Source organism: Pundamilia nyererei, unplaced genomic scaffold, assembly GCF_000239375.1.
Source record: "Pundamilia nyererei isolate P.nyererei 1_Seehausen unplaced genomic scaffold, PunNye1.0 scaffold00189, whole genome shotgun sequence".
In the NCBI taxonomy this organism is placed as follows: Eukaryota; Metazoa; Chordata; class Actinopteri; order Cichliformes; family Cichlidae; genus Pundamilia; species Pundamilia nyererei.
In genome coordinates this window covers 114724-137780 of record NW_005187590.1, presented here as the reverse complement: position 1 = coordinate 137780, position 23057 = coordinate 114724, and the positions used below count along the sequence as shown (strand labels likewise).

At 39.9% G+C, this 23057-nt stretch overlaps 1 protein-coding gene across 1 annotated transcript in view; it reads right to left on the bottom strand.

The window, feature by feature from the left end:
* Positions 1-23057, bottom strand: part of LOC102208943 (glutamate receptor 2-like) — a 114166-nt gene that overhangs the window by 72922 nt on the left and 18187 nt on the right. The window contains exons 2-11 of the mRNA XM_013914355.1: positions 21917-22057; positions 17335-17574; positions 16967-17088; positions 14444-14518; positions 9193-9246; positions 6905-7063; positions 5740-5907; positions 5209-5313; positions 5000-5107; positions 1958-2021 (exon numbers count right to left, since the gene is read on the bottom strand). Coding sequence (XP_013769809.1) covers positions 1958-2021; positions 5000-5107; positions 5209-5313; positions 5740-5907; positions 6905-7063; positions 9193-9246; positions 14444-14518; positions 16967-17088; positions 17335-17574; positions 21917-22057 — 1236 coding nt within the window. The remainder of the gene's footprint in view (positions 1-1957; positions 2022-4999; positions 5108-5208; positions 5314-5739; positions 5908-6904; positions 7064-9192; positions 9247-14443; positions 14519-16966; positions 17089-17334; positions 17575-21916; positions 22058-23057) is intronic.

The window sequence follows — 23057 nt, the reverse complement described above, 5'->3', positions numbered from 1 at the left end:
TCAACTTGTAGCCAAGCATCTCACTGATCACTGCTGCCGTATTGTAGATCAGCTTGGGGTAATGTGCTCACGTTTTCGTGTCCTTGTCAGCAGGTGAGCAGCAGTATTCTGGACCATTTGCAAGCGTGATTGTGAAGCCTGATCAATACCAATATAAAGCGCATTACAATAATCAAGGCGAGTGGGCACAAATGCGTGTAAAACTCTCTCGAAGTCATAAAAAGAAATAAAAGGTTTGACTTTAGAAAGCTGCCTCAACTGAAAAAAGCTATTTCTCACCACTGTATTTATTTGTTTGTCCATTTTAAGAGCTGTGTCAATTGTTACTCCAAGGTTGGAAACAATTGGTTTCACACAGGAAGTGAGAGGACCCAAGTCAGATGGAGGCACACCAGGGCCACTCGGCCCAAATATAATGACCCCTGTCTTCTTTTCATTAAAATTAAAAAAAATTCAGAGCCAGCCATGCTCTGATATCTTTAAGACATTCTAAAATAGGCCTGAGGGGGTTAGGGTCATTGTGTTTCAGGGGTAAATAAATTTGACAGTCGTCTGCATAAAAATGATATGGAATTTTATGTTTTTTAATAATATGGCCAAGGGGAAGTAAATACATGCTAAAAAGAAGGGACCCAAGGATGGATCCTTGGGGTACACCACATGGGAGGGGGGCGGAAGATGAATAAAATTTATAAAATTTACCAAGTGAGATAGAGAAACTTCTGTCAGACAGGTATGACTTGAACCACTCCAAGGCAGTGCCTCTAATTCCAACATGATGTTCTAGGTGAGAAATCAAAATGTTTTTGTAAACTGTTGCCACTCCTCAACCTCAGCCGTAGTCCTCGGTGAGTTAAAATAGGAACAGTCTGGCGGTAATAGTTCCGAGAAAGCGCTTAACTCACCGTCACTTAGCCAGGTTTCTGTCACACAGAGGAAATCCAGATTATGAGAAGTGAAGAAATCCTTCAATATGAACGTTTTATTTGCTAACAACTTAGCGTTACCCAGAGCAATCCGGGTAGGGTCCATCATTGCGGTGACAGCCATCCAAGAAACCTGTTTCACTGGATTCTGCGGATTTACTCCACCGCAGCGAAGACGAGGTAAGAGAAGGCGGGGCGCAGGATCTCCTCAGCCGAGCCGACAACAGGTACCAGCTAGGTGGCAATAGGTTCCAGGAAGCAACGGGGGATGAAACGCCAGTGCAAAGGTCGGATTTCCGCCAGAGTGCATTGGGAAACTGTTCTGTCTCTGCCAGATGAAAAACCTAAATATGATTTCAATTTCACTAACAGCCCGCTGCGTTTTCTCCGACGTTTAAAGCGCTTCTTATGAGATGGGGTAGGGGTGTAGCCTAGGTGAGCCGGTACTCCAGAGAGTAGCGGAGGTGGGAAAAAGTCCTGTCCATCAGCGCTAGTCCTTACCAGTTTCTCTGTGGCAAGTTGAATATTTAAGAGAGTTTCACGATTGTAGATCAGTAGAGAGTCAGCGTTGTTCAATAAAAGTGACAAAAACAATATAAACACGCAGAGCAAAAGTGGATCCGACAGCCATGGACGGCGAGCCATGCACTCCGGCGCCATCTTGGATGTAGGACTTGGCTCTACTTTACTTTACGTCTTAATGCATGCGCCATCATCCAGGCAAGGAAATCCCAAAGGTTGATTCTGTCCATGTGGACGTAGTGTTGTCATTTAGATAAATGCTTCATCACTCATCCAAGTGACACTTTCTCCCACTGAAAACACTACGTCCACATGGACAGAATCAACCTTTTGGGATTCTGTACTGAACGTCCAGTTTCAGTCAGTCTCAATACAGAATACTGATATGACAATTTTGGTCTAGATTTTTTGGTTTAAATAACAAATAAAACGTTTTACTGTGCTGTAAATAACTTTTCAAACATTTTTTATGAGTATCATATAGACATATAGTACCTGATGTAACGTACCTTCATAACGGTCATTGTCTTGAAACAATTCAGCATTCTTCTTTAGCATCACATACGGTGCTTCCTATATACACAAACACATTGAAATGTTAACAATACAGTAGACTGGAGTATGAATGTGTGTGAGTATAGATAGAAAGCACTTAAAGGCATAAAATAGGTGCTTGTGTAAATGAGTGAATGAGTGCTCAGAGTAGTATCTTGCCCAAGGATGTTTGGCATGCAGCAGCCAGGAATCAACCAACAGTCTTCCAATTAGTAGATGAAAAGAACACTAAATAATACAGAATACTGAAATAAAATGCAAGATTATTAAAAATGCTAACTAGAATCCCCTAAACATCTCCAAAACTCAAAACCCTGGATCTAAACCCATGGCACTGTTTGTAACACAGTGGACCATCTCTTAAATTAGATCTCACTTTGTTGTTGTGAGATCATGCAAAATCTTGATGCTGTGTAAAAAATGTACAGACCAATCTCAAAGTATCATTTTACAGCAAAACTCTTAGAGAAGATTGTCTTCAGCTTCTTAAAAACAACATCCTTGAAAGAAATTCAGTCAGCATCACAATACTATGACTGTGTATTAGGTTACAAATTACATCTTAAAAACTGCTTGTATGGTGAATGTTCTAGTCTTGCACTACCTCACATAAGTTCAGCATTTCATACAACAGGACATCAAATTCTGGCTGCAGCACTGGGACGGTGTCTGGGACATCTCTGTGGTGGTTTAGACAAACTGTAAGTTTTTTGTTTCCATTGGTGACCGCAGGTCTGTGTAGTCTGGACTGAACTGTGGAGTCCCCCAGGGGACCTATCCTTTTTTCGATTATTTATGGTACCATTTGGTCACAATATACAGAGATACAACATTTCATTCGACTGTATCAAGAAGACTGAGATCCCTCAGCTCAGCTCCAACCAGAAATTAAGTCAATTAATTTAGTAACTCCAGCCTTTGTGGGTGTTATAATGTAACACAGAGCGACAGAGTTTTATGTATGCACTTTCAATGGGCAGTTATTCCTGCTGTAATCAAATCAGAAACCTGATCAAAACATAATCAAGAATTAACAAGCTGAATAATTTAATTTAAGGTGAATAAGAACATAATCATTACAATGAAATAATTCTAATGTTAAGAATTTGTTTTCTGTGCAGATGTGACCTTGAGCTCTGTGTGTGTGTGTGTAAGGAGTTAGACTAAACAATTGTCTGGGTGTGAGTAGAGTAGGCAGAAAGACAGAGAAATAGAAAGTTTTTTTTTTTTTTTTTAATCATGAACAACCAGAAAAGGTCGTTTTAAATGTAATGTGACTGCAGATCTTAACAGGTGTTAAAAAGAGAAGACAAGAAAAACAGATTTTTGGACAAAAAGAAGTAATCAGAAATGAAAAATACATAGAATGATAGAGGGAAACCACATATTTCTTTTTAACATGATAAGAAATCATGTTGGTATTATGCAAACTGAAGTATAGTGTTGAATAAACATGACAATTGTAATAAAATAACTTTTGCTATAGAGAATGAGGGGAGGGGAGGGGAGAAAGAGAAGAGGGAGAACCTCCCTCTTTTGTGAGGTTGTTATAGAATATTCTACCTTTAAAAATTAAAAGATCTGTCACGGACCCGGCTCCGGGGACTCAGGGTCCGTGAGCAGTGTGGACTATTATTTCTATTATTTGATGTGTGTGTCTTCTGCACGATGCTGTCATGTCTATGTTCCACATGTTGTATGTGTAGACAGGGTGTGTGTGTATATGTGTGTTTCTGCGGGTGTAGCCATAGCTGGACTGGCCATCGGGCATACCGGGCATTTCTGGTGGGCTGATGGTGATTTTTCGTTTTTATGGGCCGATGGTTTTTGTTTTGTTTTTTTTCGTTTTTTTCCCGTAACGGTATAAACACTGAAAGGTGGTGGATTGGCCAGATGCTGGGAGATGTGTAAAAATAACTCAGTTGTTTGGTGGTGGTTATTGTGGAGCTTCCACAGATTCAGTAACATTAGCAAGTGGTGGAGGCCAGCAGATGCAACACGCTGGCAGGTGGATGACGGAAAGGCAGGAGGAGCAGAGACCCGAGGCGGTGAATTGAACTTCAGGTAAGAAGTTATGAGCTGCAGTCTATCTGGGCCAGATATAAACCAAGTTTAGGTGGAGTTTATTTTCATTATGCTGACTTTTTACAGTCAGTTACAATAACTCGTACTGCGTACTAGCTAGCATGACGGAATTTCTATACAGCTGGGCGGGTGCTATGATGTTAATGATGTTGAACTTGTTTTATCTTATTTTATTTATAACTTCTTACCTGAAGTTCAGTTCACCTGACACTCTCGGACCAGCGGCCGCTTTGGGTCTCTCCTCTTGCCTCCCTTTTCCTTCATCCACCTGCTGGCTTCCACCACTTGCTAATGTTATTGAATCTGTGGAAGCTCCGCGATAGCCACCACACAAAGTAACGAATAACGAGCCTATCTAAATTCCAGTAACGAGTAACGCGTTCCCGATTTTGGCATAATAACTAGTTACCGAGCTCGTTACCACAATAATAACGTAGTTACTGTAAGACGCAACACCTGCACAAACAAACACATGGACATGCAAGTTCGTAACAAACGCGTTACTTAATAACGCGTTAGTCCCAACACTGCTGAATGCTTTCGGCAGATTTCCATGTGTACATCTGTAATGTCTGTATCATACAAGGCTTGAATAATCTGGTCCCATTTTATCTTAAAGACCTCATAGTACCATACTATTCCAATACAGCACTTCACTCTCAGACTGCTGATGTACTTGTGGTTCCTAGCGTATTTAAAAGTAGAATGCAAGGCAGAGCCTACAGCGTTCATGCCCCTCTTCTGTGGAACAAGATCCCAGTTTGGAATCAGGAGACAGACAGCCTCTTCAAAATGTCATGCTATTTTTTCACATTTTGGATCATCTTTACTACTGCACTATTAGAGAATAGAAGACAGAAAACGTTTGACATTGACTGACATGGTCAATTGTAACTCTATTCATGGGTTACCAGTATCGTTGTAACGATGACAGTCTTATTTTCCATTCCCATTGTGTCATTTGGGTAAAGGTCTGACTTTGTCAGAACCATCTTATCCACCTCATTCCAATACCCAATCTGTGAACAGACACAAGTAAGGTTATGCAAATATCTTGCACATACAAGCTAGAAAATGTGTTCTAATGATACATATTATGGCAACCTGATGTTTTAGTTACCTTAACAGGTCCATTGTTCCTAAGCTCCATGATTGTCACCGAATAGTTGATCCTTTTCCCGTACTGGTCAAACTGTATATTCCCTGTTAAACCATCTACATGCACCTGCATACACATTATTTGAATTATTAATGGCACAGCTTAAGAATGAAATTCAGTCAATTAAATTACAAAAATTAAAATGAAAATAGGCACTTTCTGGATCTCATGCACACCCACACCTCATGCACACCTGGTGGCTATAGTAGGATAAGTTAACAAAGGGCAACCCTACTTTTGGTCATCTCCACTGGTACCTTCACCACACACTACTTCCACTCAAACAAATGACTGATTGTGTTGCTAGAACAATTTTCAATTGATTATATTTTCAATTATATTTTCAAACATTAAATTTTAATAGCTTTTGACAAGTAACCAAATAAAAGACAGCAAGATTTTTCAACAACATCTCTGATCTAAACTCTTACACCTAGCTTTTATGATTTCTTCTTTGTGCATTCAAACTAAAGACATTCAAATCCTTTTTACCTGTTTGAGGGCACGCTCAATTTCCACCCCTTGCGCCCAGGGCACTGCTGGATTAGCTAGACAGTCCCCACTGTTGCCACGACGACTTATATCTATTCTTTGCTTGTGCAGGAATCGGAATGCCTCAGTCATCACATGGACTGCATCATAGGTGAGGGCTGAAGTATACTGAAGGACAAAAATAATGGCAAAAAATATAGTTTGGGGACATTTTACTTCATTTAACAGTTGCAATAAAGGCAATGCTGCAAGGGACCAACTGGCCAGGTGTCCAACCAGGGAGCTGTCTCTTAAGGAATTCTAACCTATGTCAAAATGTCTGATGTTGACTGTGAATCTCATAGAATTAACACGAAATTTCAGGTGATTGGATCAGTTTGAAAGGCAAAAGGCACCTGCAGGTGACGACGTATCGTCGACATTGTTGTGTTTGTTGGGGAGAAAACTTAGAAACATACAGTACAGCACTTCAGAGTCACACTGACAGCGATTGAAGATTTATGGAAATTTGACAAGCTGAACGCATTCTGTACTGTCAGGAGACACGGCGCAAGATTGACTGATATTAAAAAAAAGCATGCAAAATTGCAAACACAAAAAAAAAAAATATGCGAAACAGCGAGACTGCAAATGGTGAACCACGATATAGCAAGGGACCACTCATCAAGCATCAGCCAGATCTTTCTAACATAGGTTAGAATTCAAGGGATGAAACTATGACAAGGTTTCATCCCTTGTCATAGTATGGCATGAACTAACGAGCCTCCAAGCTGACATTTTTTATGTTGAATGTGGTGCAGTATTTTATTTGCCAGCTAAAAAGAAGGCAAAGAAGCTCTCAAACCCATTGATCATTTTCATATATGCCTCAGTCTAGCCTGAAATCTTCTAGAATTCCCTAGAAGTGCTACAGGTGTGACTTTTAATTTTAATGCACACCTAAGTCATGTACAACTCACTTTGATTAACTCAAGCTGTATGTATTATACTTGTTTATGTATTATACTAAAGATTACTTGATATTAGAATACATTTTTGCTGGCCTGATTCTTAGACCATCTCCCGGCAATCTTAATCCATTTCTTATAGCATATAACTTTTGCTGAAATAACTAAAACTCCACTAAATTAAACAAAAAAAAGATTGTTGGATGTCCAAATCTTACTCTAATCCTTATATCAGCTCCAGGATACTCCTTTTCTTCCAAAGCCTCCCATCGCTGATCAAACTTTGCCACCACAGGATCATCAAAATCTACAATCTGAAAGCCAGACACATTTGCACCTCCATACTGGATTTTAGAGAGGTCACCATCCACAAAACCCTGGAACAAGATCAACAAAATATACAATTACTGAAATTTACAAAAAGTTTATTTAATACTAATATGCAAACACTATTTTCTTCTCTGCTAAGATCTCATGCAGAGCAAATGATGTGCCTCCAGCTATGGATTTACTTAGAGCAAAGGTGTTAAACATAAGGCCAGAATCAGCAACATCTAAAAATACTGTTGAATGACACTGAGAATAGTCACAAAAGCAATCTAGTCCGCATGCCAATAGAGAAACGAGATATGGAATGAGTTATGACTAGTATACTCAGCAACTACTGCTCTATTATATAAATTGCAGTAGTGCAAGCAAAAGGTAGTCTTCTCACAGCATGTCTAAATGTGACTGCCTGCTTTAGGATCCCAGTTACTAAGTGTAAACCTGTTATTAGATCCTAATCTAAACTGAGTTATGTAAACCGTCGTTATTGTTAAACAGTCATACATAAATGGCCTGCAGTACATACATACAGTGGGGCAAAAAAGTATTTAGTCAGCCACCGATTGTGCAAGTTCCCCCACCTAAAATGATGACAGAGGTCAGTAATTTGCACCAGAGGTACACTTCAACTGTGAGAGACAGAATGTGAAAAAAAAATCCATGAATCCACATGGTAGGATTTGTAAAGAATTTATTCGTAAATCAGGGTGGAAAATAAGTATTTGGTCAATAACAAAAATACAACTCAATACTTTGTAACATAACCTTTGTTGGCAATAACAGAGGTCAAACGTTTACTATAGGTCTTTACCAGGTTTGCACACACAGTAGCTGGTATTTTGGCCCATTCCTCCATGCAGATCTTCTCGAGAGCAGTGATGTTTTGGGGCTGTCGCCGAGTAACACAGACTTTCAACTCCTGCCACAGATTTTCTATGGGGTTGAGGTCTGGAGACTGGCTAGGCCACTCCAGGACTTTCAAATGCTTCTTACGGAGCCACTCCTTTGTTGCCCGGGCGGTGTGTTTTGGATCATTGTCATGTTGGAAGACCCAGCCTCGTTTCATCTTCAAAGTTCTCACTGATGGAAGGAGGTTTTGGCTCAAAATCGCACGATACATGGCCCCATTCATTCTGTCCTTAACACGGATCAGTCGTCCTGTCCCCTTGGCAGAAAAACAGCCCCATAGCATGATGTTTCCACCCCCATGCTTCACAGTAGGTATGGTGTTCTTGGGATGCAACTCAGTATTCTTCTTCCTCCAAACACAACGAGTTGAGTTTATACCATAAAGTTCTACTTTGGTTTCATCTGACCACATGACATTCTCCCAATCCTCTGCTGTATCATCCATGTGCTCTCTGGCAAACTTCAGACGGGCCTGGACATGCACTGGCTTCAGCAGCGGAACACATCTGGCACTGCGGGATTTGATTCCCTGCCGTTGTAGTGTGTTACTGATGGTGACCTTTGTTACTTTGGTCCCAGCTCTCTGCAGGTCATTCACCAGGTCCCCCCGTGTGGTTCTGGGATCTTTGCTCACCGTTCTCATGATCATTTTGACCCCATGGGATGAGATCTTGCGTGGAGCCCCAGATCGAGGGAGATTATCAGTGGTCTTGTATGTCTTCCATTTTCTGATGATTGCTCCCACAGTTGATTTTTTCACACCAAGCTGCTTGCCTATTGTAGATTCACTCTTCCCAGTCTGGTGCAGGTCTACAATACTTTTCCTGGTGTCCTTCGAAAGCTCTTTGGTCTTGGCCATGGCGGCGTTTGGAGTCTGACTGTTTGAGGCTGTGGACAGGTGTCTTTTATACAGATGATGAGTTCAAACAGGTGCCATTCATACAGGTAACGAGTGGGGGACAGAAAAGCTTCTTACAGAAGACGTTACAGGTCTGTGAGAGCCAGAGATTTTCCGTGTTTGAGGTGACCAAATACTTATTTTCCACCCTGATTTACGAATAAATTCTTTACAAATCCTACCATGTGGATTCATGGTTTTTTTTTTCACATTCTGTCTCTCACAGTTGAAGTGTACCTCTGGTGCAAATTACTGACCTCTGTCATCATTTTAAGTGGGGGAACTTGCACAATCGGTGGTTGACTAAATACTTTTTTGCCCCACTGTAAATATACTTGGTCAGCCTCATTTAAAGACTGGAAAATGACTCACCAAGTTTGCGATGATATAGTGATATCCTTTCACGTGCCTGCCTATAGTGATCACCTGGTGAATAAGAGGAAGAGGTTATGTCAGCAATAAACAACTATTTTAAATGGTTAACAGGTTAATTATCCTAACCCAGAAAGAAACACTAGATGCTTCAATTCACTGGAAAAAAAAATCATAATTTTTGGAGATACATGGTATGTAATTTTATTTATATAACACTTTTCTACTCTTACTAACCAGTCATAGAACATCACATTTTCCCTGTGCTTTCAAGGAGCACTTTATTGTATTGTCACCTTTCTCCCTTACTATATGTCAATAGACCTCTCTGCATGGAATCATACTTGTTATTAATCTCTGGCTTTCTTCCACAGCATGTCTTTTGTCCTGTCTTCCTTCTCTCACCTAATCGGTCAGGACAGATGTCCACCCCTCCCTGAGTCTGCTTCTGCTGGAGGTTTCTTCCTGTTAAAAAGGAGTTTTTCTTTCCCACTGTTGCCAAAGTGCTTACTTGTAGAGGGTCATATGATTGGGTTCTTCTCTGTATGTATTATTGTAGGATCTACCTTACAATCCAAAGAGTTTAATTTTGGTCTCTTTCTGACCAGACTGTACTCTCAGTATTTCACAGGCTTGCCTAAATGTTGTTCAGAACCTTTAAGCATGCTTCAACATGTTTTTTCTTCAGCAATGAATACTTGAATGGTGAGCGTGCATACTGGCCATGTTGGTTGAGTGCACTACTTATTGTTTTCTTTTAAATAGTACCTGCTGATTTCAAGTCTTTCTGTAGCTCTCTTCAACTGGTCCTGCCTCTTAGACAACTCTCCAAAAGTGCTCACTGGGACGTTAAGTTGTTTAGAAATTTTTCTGTAACCAATGCCATTAGCTGGTGATTTCAGCCGGTGTCACGACTTTCTATCTGTGTCATTTCTTATTATTACACATAATTTATGGACATATATGATCTGATTTCTTTGCATGTATGGATTAGAGTGTTACAGACATCTGGTCATGTCATGTCATGTCAATAGCACGTTTAGAAATATATCTATTTAAAAAATTGGTTTTGTCTTCATTACATTTTACATTACATTTTACCAGGTGAATATTTCCCCAAAATGCAAAAAGAAAATATTTTTAACATGAAATTCTTAGCCACAAACATGTATGTGTTTTAAACCTAACCTGAATTATAAGACAGCTCTGGGGCAGTAGGTCGGGAAGGTATTGAAGATGAAACAAATGCTCATATTTAACAATTTTTTTTCTCAGTTATTATGCAAGTAAATGTGGATACTCCAAAATTTGTTTCTTTTCAGATTAAACTGCTGATAATTTTATTTTTCTGGTACAAAGTTGAATGAAAATAGAATTTTCATAATTTTCGTAAGCTCCATGTTTTATTTTGTATTATTGTGAGATATAACTATCAACAATTCAGAAATTGCCACAAGTTGCATTTTGCAATGAGAAGTTTTTTTTTTAATTAATGTGTGTTCAAATAATGGATTTTAAAGGAATACTTAATTTTTTAAATATTTTAATTACCCAATGCTTAAACTGTCTTTAGTGTAGCTGCCAAATTACATTTCATGTTCAAGCATTGCTGCAGATTTAAAATTTGATGGTTCAGCAGATTTAAAAAAAAAAAAAATTTAAAAAAGAGAGGAAGGCACTCACATCACTTAGTGATGACAACAACATTATCATCCTTCCGGCAGACAAGGGTAGGTGCAGAGTATTGCTAAACCAGAAAGACTATTATGAGAAGATCTTGTCACTACTCAGTGATGAAAATACTTATGAGCCCCTGAAACAAGATCCAGGGAGTGGCTGCAGGAATAGGGTAATAGACTGTCTGAAGCAGTTAGAACAAGACAAGGCTATCGACTACACCAAGTCTGTATGGTTTACCGAAAATACATAAACAGGGTGCACCTTTAAGACCGACTGTCTGCATGAACAACTCTGTCACCTATAACATCTTTAAGTTTCTGGCTTCGATCCTCAACCCACTGGTGGGCAGCTCTGAACTCCACATCCAGAGCACCCTGGATTTTGTTGAGAAGGTGAGAGATGTAACTATGGAGGCAGATGAAACCATGGTCTTGTACAACGTTACATCTCTCTTCACTTGCATCCCAGTCACGGAAGTGTTGGAGATAGTCCGTAAGAGATTACAGGATGACACCAACCTCAGCAACAGGACCACTCTCAGCATCGACCAAGTGTGTTTGCTTTTGCAACCGTGTCTTCATTCCACCTACTTCACATACAAGGGTCAGTACTACAGGCAGAAACATGTGTGTGCCATGGGTTCCCCAGTTTCACCCATCGTGGCCAATTTGTACATGGAAGAAGTGGAAAAGAGGGCTTTGCTATCCTACCCTGGAACACCACCAAGCCATTGGTTCAGATATGTGGATGACACCTGGGTGAAGATCAAATCTCAGGACGTACTACTTTTCACGGATCACATTAACTCGGTGGACCGACACATCAAATTCACCAGGGAGGATATGAAAAGTGGCAGGTTAGCCTTATTAGACTGTGAGATTTCCATCAGTAATGGGGGACATCTAAAAGCTGACGTGTACCGTAAACCTACACATACGGATCAGTATCTAAGGTTTGACTCTCATCATCCACTGGAGCACAAACTGGGTGTCATCAGGACACTACAACACAGAGCAAACACCATCTCCACTGACACAGCGGCCAGGGAGGCAGAAGAACATCACATCAAGAAGGACCTGAGTAAATGTGGTTATCCCAACTGGACTTTTGTCAAAGCTGGGAAGGCACCTAAAGAAAGCTCCGCCAATCCAGGAGAGAAGGACAACCGCTGCCCAAGCAAAAACCTGTAGTGATCCTGTACGTGTCAGGAGTATCGGAACAGTTGAGACGCATTTTTTCTAAACACCGTGTCTCTGTGGGTTTCAAACACCTCAAAAAATGCTGCGCCAAAAATTGGTCCACCCCAAGGATCAGGTCCCCCGACACAAACAGAGTAACATAGTGTACGCTGTTAAGTGCCAGGAGGATTGCCAGGATTTATACATCGGGGAAACCAAACAACCTCTGGCGAAGCGGATGGCACAACACAGAAGAGCTACCTCGTCAGGCCAGGACTCTGCAGTCTATTTACACCTACAGGCCAGTGGACACTCTTTCAATGATGAGGATGTAACATCCTGAACAGGGAGGAATGCTGGTTTGAGCGCGGAGTCAAGGAGGACATTTACGTGAAAAGGGAAAGACCATCTCTGAATCGAGGAGGGGACCTAAGGGTACATCTTTCGCCATCTTACAATGCTGTGATTGCAGCCATTCCCCAACTCTCTGTGAATGTTACTCATGGCCATTGATCAGTGGGCTTTGATCAGTGGGTTTTGGTCAGTGGTTGTTGATCAATGGTCATGAGAATTTGCATAATTATGATTAAGGAACTGACCTCCCAGCCCATTGTTCCTTCAGTGGGCTGGTTTCAGTCATTATGCAAATGTACTGTTTATAAGATTTGGGGAAACCTGCAGTCAGCTGAGACTGAAGAAGTCACTTGGATGAGTGACGAAACATTTCTCCCACAAAACGCTACGTCCAGATGAACAGAATCAACTTTTGGAATAAACAAAAAACGTTTATCTGAAGTCTCACTTTGCTTCTGGTGATTCGACACATAATTTTTCATCACTGATCAAATAGAGTTGGTAAGATATACCACCACTGTTTCTGTCTAGTTGATAGTAGACTTTTCTCTCCACCTATCTGGGACTGTAAGAGGAACATGTTGCAAAAATAGTTGTGTTATATTGTTGAATGATCACTGTCTATTAACATTACAGATTACAACACTTTGCAGAACTAATAATACTTGCTGCCTAGCTCCCACATTAAGATTATTATTTTATTATTGGAAATAGCTGCTACTTTAATGCTAACTTAACAGATGGGTAATGTGGCTCTTGAATAACTGCTACAAGTTTAACAGTTGTGTGCAGTAGCCAAGTTAATGTTTATGATAACTGTTTAATACATTTTTTTTAGAAACATGGGCTTTAGTGACCTTTCAAAAGTCTTCATGACCCTAATAAACTTTTCTGGTTTGTAAAAAGTTTTCAGACTCAGATAGCAGTAGTATTGGTATCAATACTACTGCTAATGTGTATCCAATAGCTATTTTGATTCATATCAGAGTATTGATTTCTATTGTAACCCTACTCCACAGAGTAACAGTGCTAACAACTGTACCACCATGCTATCCGTATAGCAGCTTCTATTTAGCTACTTTTCTTTGTAATTTTTTTTTGTCTTCTGTGACAGAGATGCAACATATAGGGTTCATACAAATATTTAAAATCAGTCAAAACAAGTCCCCTCCCCCAGAATTAACTGACTGTTTTTTATGCATTTGTCATATTTTCAAAATGTTTAACAGCTTGTGCTTTGCAGATTTAACTTGCAGCATTTGCAGATGTCATGAGCAACATGCCCAGTTCTGATAATTGTGACATTATCAAAATAGGGTTTTCCAAATGATTATCATGAGCTGGTACCGTAAAGCAGTTAGCAGATAGGGGTCTAATTTTAGTTTTGATCACAGTTTTGATCCAGCCAATCAAACCAAGCTGAAAAAGAAAATCCAACTGTTTTCTAGATTATCATCATTACAGTGTAAGTTAACACTAATAATTATGTAGCAGCCATCTGCATGTGAACAGTGAAAGTTCTACGCGATATCATTTTGCTAACCATGTAGAAAAGACAAATACTGGATACTAAGCACACATCATTTCCATTGTTTGCCATCTGATGATGGAAACAGGCCAACAGTACTTACCGAAGAGGAAATTAACTCTGCCAGAATAGAATTTGAAAGATTTCAAAATACGTATAGTAGTTTCATTTAATTGCTATTTAAGAAAATTTAAATGACACAGACACCATCATGACTAGTTCATGTCTGGTCTGGTATCACACCTAAAAAACATCCAGGATAACCACAATACTGTTGGTTTCACTGAACAAAAGTCTCCAATAGTATGTTTTGCATAGTTTCATTACTTCTTTTACACAGACACACACATATAGAAATATTATCAGTTGACTCTGAGTTGGTTGGATGAGAGACATTCACTGTTTTTTAAGGAATGCCCAGTAAAGAATGGATCTATAGAATCAGCTTAATTTTTGATGGAGAGAAAATATTGCTCATACTGGTAGCAGCAGTAACAAGATAAAAATCAACCTGCTCCATGATGTCTTTCACTTTATCTTGTTCGCAGTCCAGTATGATGCGTCGTTCCTTACGGATCTCCAGGTCCTAAAAAAATAAGACAACAAGCATCCAACATTATTACACAGTCTTTAAAGATTTGTGTGCTCACAGTACAAGATCAAATTGCATCTTCCTGAGGTGCAGTGCTGCCACATACTGCTTGACACCATAGGTTAGACAAAGATATTTATTATAACTAGCTACAAAACCCTGAAAAGCTTTCTGGAAAAGACAAACTAAAAGCTTAAGCTTATTTTAGTATTTAAAACAAGCATATGTAAAAACAATAGATAACATCAAAGCAAAGTATACTCTACAATGCTGTACAGCTGCTACACTGTACAGCTGACAAAGCCCTTTTCCCAAGACATCACAGACCAAGTTTTGGTCAGGACCCATAGGCTTCAAATTGTAAGGCACTAGCTACTGTGTCAGTATGTGGTGGGAGTGGGAATGTGCTGAGCTAACTTTAGAATAAGTGCATAAAAGCAGGTTTTTATTTTTTGAGGGTTTTTTTATGTCCTTTCAATCAGCGATCAGAATTATTGTCTAAACACCAAGAAAAGTGCCCAACAGATTTGTTTTCCCAAGTAGACCATTACAGCTATTGCTATACGGTCCACTTAATTGTCATATTTGTTTTTATTATTATTATTATTATTATTATTATTATTATTATTATTATTATTATTATTATACGTTTTTATTAAATTTTCATTTTGAGTTATTACAATCAGAATGGACAGGACCGGGGACAGGAAAGAGAAAGAAAGAGAGGTTGGGAAGAGAGTTAAATGAAGGAGAGGGGAAGAAAAATAGAGGAAAAGAGGGATAGTGAGAGAAAAGACACTGAAAATCTGCTTGATCACCTGCTGAGAGAAAAAAAGACAACCAAAAAGAAGATAACACAGTAGGGAAACCACAGGTAAATAATAAATATTGAATGTTACTGAGCAGCATACAGTACTAATAATGCATGAAATGTTTAGAGGCATCAGCCAACCAAAATAGTGTGTGTCTGTGAGTACCTGTTTGTACACCTGTGTGCACACCTCTGTGTGTGTGAGCGTGCTTATGTTCATAGGATTTCTCCATGTAAGCATCTAATAGTGGGTATTGGAAGCCATAGCTCTGCCCCCCAGGGCATGATGCAGGACAAAAAAACATCCATCCATCTGCTTCCGCTTTTTTCAGGTCGTGGGTGGGGGCTGGAGCCCATCACAGCTGTCTTAGGGTGAGAGGCAGGGTACACCCTGGACAGGTCACCAGTCTGTCGCAGGGCTAACACACAGAGACAGACAACCATTCACACTCACATTAACTCCCCTTTGGGCAATTTAGAGTTTCCAATCAACCTATCCTCACTAACTGCATGTATCTGGACTGTGGGAGGAAGCCGGAATACCCGGAGAGAACCTACGCAGACACGGGGAGAACATTCAAACTCCACACAGAAAAACCCCAGTTGAACTCAGGAGCTTCTTGCTGTGAGGCAACAGTGCTGTTTGGCTTCTCTGAGTGTTTAGTCCATTTTAAATTCTGTTACCTTCTGTTAACCTACTTTCATGTGTTCCCTGGACTCTTAGACTCTGTTACCTTTCCTTCATGGAATTCCTTTTGGACTGCTTCCGCTACTATTTATTGTACATAATAAAGATGTTTTTTTTTCTGGAAAAATCATCATTCCAGAAGAGGGTTGTATATGATGAATGGAGGGTCCTTCACCAAGGGGAAGAGGTGGCTGTAGCTCAGAAGGATGCCCAGGCCATCAACTAATAAGAAGGTTGGTGTTCTGATCCCTGGCTACTCCAGTCTGCGTGCCAAATATCCTTGGGTGACATACTAACTACAAGTTGCTTTCTGATGCATTCACTGGAGTGTGAATGTTAGTAGTTAGGAAATAAAATGCTCAGATGCTCAGCACTATATGAGGACATTTTGCTTTTTAGATATTGATAAAATGTTTTCATATAGCTGGATTAATGTGACTATTTTATTTTCATGTCAAATAGTTGGACTGAGTGCTGGTGAAAAAAAGACTTGTTTTGTAAAAACACTTTTTTGAGAATTGTGAACATGGTTTAAATAAAATAACTGAAAAAACCATATGGAGTTATTTCAACATTTATCCACTGAACTGTGAACAAAAAATAAAAAGACTGAATTCTTGGAACAATTCTCCAACTCATTTGAAGAGAGAAAAAAAAGGAAAGAGAAGCTTGTTTGTTATAATCTAGCCAAAATAACTTAAATATTTCGGACTGTGTCATTTGCTAAATTACTATGGCATAGTCAGGATTTTCACATCAGGCCAACTGCAGTGCATGTACTTGCCAAAGAATAAATAACATAACAGAAGACACTGTTGAAAATGCTGGTTAGCAGCCTAAACTGATGAAAAAGCTGTTATGACCAAAACTTTAAATTTGTGTCTAAAATTTGATTTTCTCCGCCTCTCTCTTGCATTCCAATATAAGAGCAGAATACCAGTACCTGAAACAGGGACCGGTAGGCTTCATCCTTTCTCTCATCTTTCAGGTTTCCTACATTTATTGCAGTGACGACCCATTTTTTCTCTGCTGCAGTGTCCAGTATTACCTGAAGAGTCGAAAGACCTACACACACAGAGTCTCATTATTAATAATTAATAATTCATTAACTTATACATTTGTAGAACATATCTCTATCTCATTCTTTTCTATTTATATGAAGCATATTTCTCTGCCTTGCTGTGCTTTCTATAACTGTAGCAAGTTTCTGCATTTGCTTAACATTTTCTGTATTTACAATTATTTCAGTATCTTATCTTCAAAATTAAGCACTAGCAATATTTATGCGATAAATAATGAGAATTTCCTTACCTCGATCACTGTCATACAGATAGGCAAACTTTTCCCATTTGTAGTATTCCACTAATGAAACTAGTGGCCCCTTGATGTCCGGCCTCATTTGGAGAACAAACTGATTCATTCCTTCTGCTGGGAAAGAAGGTGTAATGAAGGAGACATGAAGTGTCTCACAAAAGGATGTGATGGTGTTGACCGATTTCTTGTCATAGAAGCCAAAAATGGCATAGACACCCCGAGAGAACTGGGAACAAACTAGGAAAGAGAGAAGAAGAGAAAGATTGTACAATTTAAACAGTGAGTTCAAAGGACCTGGGAAGAATATTTGCACTCATTAAGTGTCCCAGTGCCTTTATCCCAAATAAACACTAAACGCACACTTATATTTAATCACATTGAAGAACAGTTTTTAAAATTGGGGTACATTAATAAGCACAGCAGTTACAATAGGAGTGGGAATTCTGTGGTTCACAATAACAAGTAAAATAAAATATTTCTAAAACAAAGCAACACAAAAAATTTTAAAAAAGAAGTGCTTCTGTCCAATTAAAAGCTAGAGGGCTTTATATCTGATATAGACAGTGCTAAGTTTCTATAAGCTGCATAAAACAGTATAAGAGGCCAGGTGTAATAAGCTATAACCAGTTACACTTAAGAGAAGAAAATTAAAATGCCAGTTCCAATCATCTGTTGAGAAAAAATGTATGTATTTTGTGTCAGCATACATGATCCAGCTGTGTGGCTGCAGGAAGGTGAATTATTCTGAATGAGAGAATTGGTATTAAGTATCCCACTGTGGAAAGTGACGTCGGCGTGACGTCTTTCATAAATCATTTTCCAAATTTGGTCCACTGAAGGGGTTGTTTTATAACACCAGGCAACATCTTTTTTTTCCAAACTCTGCTGAAAGTATGTTGTTGTCAGCGGTACGGCCACGGTGTACGGGCTATTTATAGTCCAAATATGGTTGTTGTGGATGTCTTTTCAAAGTCAAACTTTGACTCATTTTAGAGATAATTTTTATCTCTAAAATGAGTCAGAAAAACCACAAACCTCTCTTACTTTCCATCACAACTTCTCCCACCTTCGTATGATTGGGTTTTTCTCTGTATGCATTATTATAGGGTCTACCTTACAATATAAAGCGCCTTGAGGCGACTGTTGTTGTGATTTAATAATGATAATGGATTGCATTTATACAGCACGGTTCCGGGCACCCAAAGTGCTTTACAATTCCACTATTCATTCACTCTCACATTCACACACTCGCTGTACAACTGGGGCAGACTGACAGAAGCGTGCCATTGGCCCCTCTGGCCAACACCAGTAGGTGGTAGGGTAAAGTGTCTTGCCCAACAACACAATGACCAGGACAGCAAGAGCTGGGGGATCGAACTGGCAACCTTCCAGTTACAGATGAGCTTCCCAACCCCCTGAACCACAGTCGCCTCAATTTGGTGCTATATATATATAAAACTGAACTGAATTGAATTGCCTACCTGGAATTGGCATAACTGTTATGCTAATTCCAGCATACAAGCCCCTGGTCAAAGTCACCAAACCAGTTTGTAAGCAGGTACATATGTGGTCTCAGAGACAATGGAAGACTGTTTTTCCACCACAGACTGGGAAGTCTTTAAACAGGCCGCCACACGTGACAACACCACAGACCTGCAGGAATAATCAGAAACTGTCATTTCCTATATCTCAGAGTGCATCGATGATTTCCCAGAGACCAGGACTATCACTATCCAGGCCAATCAGAAACCATGGCTCACAGGTGAGGTCTACAGGCTTTTGAGGGAGAGAAATGCAGTCTTCAAAGCTGGGGATTAGGTGAGCCTAAGAACAGCAAGGGCAAACCTGCATCAGAGAAGTGAAAAGGCAATACTCCAGGAGGATTTCGCAAAGCTGGACGAGCACAGAGGGACTGTGCTGCAGAACTCACAGATGTCTTCACAGACATCTTTAATACATCACTGAGCCAGGCTGTCGTTCCCACATGCCTCAAAGCCTCCACCATCATTCCTGTACCAAGGAAGTCTCCTCCATCCTGCTTTAACCCTAGAACACTATCGCTATAAATAGTAACACGATCACTAATGCCGGGTGATTTATACCCGGTATAATATAACCAATGAAAAGTAATCAAATATATCAAAATATGACAAGACATGACAAATTAGAGTGGTCTTCTTTTACTTTCAACTGTGCCATGTCTAACAAAATGAAAAATAAAACTCCTAAAACAAAATAATGACTCTGGAAAGCTGGTCTTTGGTCCACCCATTCCTGGGACATTTGAGACTTCCCTGGTGATGGCACAGGCTCCTCGACACGCAAACAGCTTCAGGAGAGAGAAATCATGTAAATGTATTTTCTCGGGTGTAAATCACCCAGCGATAGTGTTCTAGGGTTAAGAACTACCATCGGATCACACTCACCCTCAAGTGCTCTGAACAGTTAGTCATGCATCCATTTAAAACATCTCTTCCCCCCAAACTGGATCCATTTCAGTTCATATACCGGTCAAACCACTTGACGGATGATGCATTCTCAAATGCCCTTCACTCAGCCCTCACACATCTGGACACTAGAGACGAGTGAAGTTAACCATCTGGCTGAGTGGTGCAGTGACAACAATATGCCCTGAATGTGGAGAAGACTAAGGAGATCATCACACCCTGCACACCCCACTAACCATCAATGGTGCTGCTGTGGAGAGGGTAAGCAGCACCAAGTTCCTGGGTGTGCACATCTCAGAAGATTTCTCTTGTTCAAAAAACACAGCATCACTTGTCAGTAAAGTCCAACAGCAACTCTACTTCCTCCGCAAACTGGAGAGCAAGAGCCTCATTCCCATTGCGAGCACCTTCTTCAGAGGCACCACTGAGAGCAGCATCACTGTGTGGTATGGCTCCTGCACTGCAAAGTAACGAGTAGTGAGAGCAGCGGAGAGGATTGTGGGCACTTCTCTTCCCTCCCTCCAGGACATCTACTTCACCCGCTTCACCTGAAAGCCCTCTGCATTACAGGTGACTCCACTTATTCATCCAACAGCTTCTTCAGTTTGCTGCCATCGTAAAAGAGACTGAAGAGCTTCTGAGCCAGAACCAGCAGACTGAGAGACAGCTTCGTTCATCAGGCTGTTAGGATGCTGAATTCACTCCCTGCTCTGTCCCTCGCAACTCTCACACACACGAACTCCAGACCTGCATTCACCTCTTCCCTCTGAACCCCCCCAGACTTCTACCGACGCCTTTTCACTGACTGCCCCACCCCCACTTGCACACAAACTCTTGCCAAAAAGCACTCTGATTGTGTTGGACACTGTTGTTTATGTAAAATTGCATTGTGCTGTACATAAGACTTGCATTTTATTTTTATGTTTATATTGTTTTAGTGTACACTGAGGGCCGTGGGAGAATTGCAGTTTCAAATTCCTGTGTATCAGCTTTGAGGTTTCAGAGCATGTCACAGTACTGAAACAGCTTTAGTGAAGAATACAAATAATCTTCTTATATTCCTTCTTATATTTTATCATTAGAGAATGTTGTAGGTATTAGAGGTACTGCACTGCAATGGTTTAAATGGCATCTATCTAATACACTTAAATTTTTATGTAAATGAAGAGTTAATTATGGAGTTCCACAGGGTTCCATGCTAGGACCAATTGTATTTCATAATATGTTTGCATTAGGCAGAATCATTAGAAGGAATAGAAAACATTTCCCACTGCCTTGCAGAGGACACAATTTTTTTCTATCCATGAAACCAGATAACACACACCAATAAGTTAAACTACAGAATCATGGACATGTCCTTCAATGTCCATATTAACAAATATGTAGCACTGCTTTGTCCCATTTGCACAATATCTCTAAAATTCAAAACATCCTGTAAGAGTGCTGAAAAACCAGTTATTGCATTTATTAATCCTAGGTTGGACTACTGTAAGTCATTATTATCAGGACGTCCTACAAACTCCCTGAAAAGCCTTCAGTTAATCCAAAATGCTGCTGCATACTGTACTGAAAGGGACTAGAAAGACAGAGCATATTTTCCCAATACTGGCTTCACTTCAGTGTCTCCGTGTTAAATCCAGAATCAAATGTAAAATCATTCCTCTCACATGGAAGGTCTTGAATAATCAGGCCCTATCCTGTCTTCAAGACCTTACTGTACCGTATCACTCAAATAGAGCACTTTGCTCTCAGACTGTGGGCATACTGTGGTTCCTAGGATATTTAAAAGTAGAATGAGAGGCAGAGCCTTCAGCTTACAGGAGATTTCTTCCTGTTAACAAGGGTTTTTTGCTTCCCAGTATCACCATAGCTCTTGTTCATTGTCAGTCATCTGATTGTTGGGGTTTTCTCTGTTTTCTCTGTATTGTTTCCCTGTTGTGATTTAGTGCTATATAAATAAAACAGAATTGAAGGGTTTAGGGTTAGGATGAACAGCCACAGCACACTGCACAACTATTGCCATGTTTGTATTTTTTTAAATTTCAAGTATTATTCTAGACTTTTAAATAATGACCCAATAAAAATAATTCTTTTTTTTTTTTTTGTTTAAAAATGAAGAGATCAATACTTACAGCAGTTAGTAACAGCAAAGCTGTTGGCCACCTCCAGGTTATCTATGTGTGGAGTTAGCCTGAAATCTGCCATCCCAAACTGAACCATGCCAACTCGGAATGCACTGTACTCCTGATCTGCGCCTCTGGGAAATAAACCACCTGAGAAAAACAGAGACAGAAAAGGTCGTGATCATAAAGAAAAACAAAACTAAGTGGAGAAACAGGTTTTCTAGCTACAAACATGTTGAGATAGGGACATTTTTACCACTTTATGTCTTAAAAAACAACAACAAAGAAATTGCAATCCTTCATTAACAATTGCTAAATTTTATATTCGTCAAAATGTTTTTATAATGTGATATGGAATCTCAGCAGTTTAGGCTCTCCTTTTTCATATTTATTGAGTTATTTACTTTTTTGTTTGTTTGTTCTATATTAGTTCAAATGTTCTGCATTTCTCTCATAAACTTCATACCTACCTGACACCTCCTCATCACCTTTCTTCCATTTACCTACATGTCCACTGAAGTCTGCTCCAATCACCAGTCTTTTCCACATGGGGAAACTTTCTACCACTTCAGCTAGCTTACTTCAGAATCCTTCTCTCTCTCTCTCTCTTGTCTGACAACCTATGCATTAAGCCAAGCGCTGGCCAATCCCATATGGAAATCTTATTATTTATCAGCATGTTTGATTTGGTAAATATTTTACATTGGGAACCCTTCCTGACCCAGAACTCCCCGGTTGTCTGGGTTTAGGAACAGCAATAGAAATACTAATCAGTAATTCTGAGCTAGAGTCTGCCTGAGACAGAGATATCTATCTCAGGCAGACATTGTCTCTCTAAAGGACATATGTCCAAAAAATCGGTACATACATTCACCACTCCACAGTTCACTCACGTTTGTCCTGTTACAACTCAAAACAAAAAGGCAGAGTGATGCTAATTAAAAGAAACATAAACATTACCATTAGTAAGACTGTAGCAGAAGTGGAAGGTAGATTTATAACACATAGCTCTCTGCGGTATTTCACCTTTAACAATGGTTTACCTTGCCTTCTTTCGCCTCTGTCAGTGCGCCCCAGGGTGGCTGTGGCTACAATGTAGCTTGCCATCACCAGTGTGTGAATGTGTGTGTGAATGGGTGGATGACTGGAT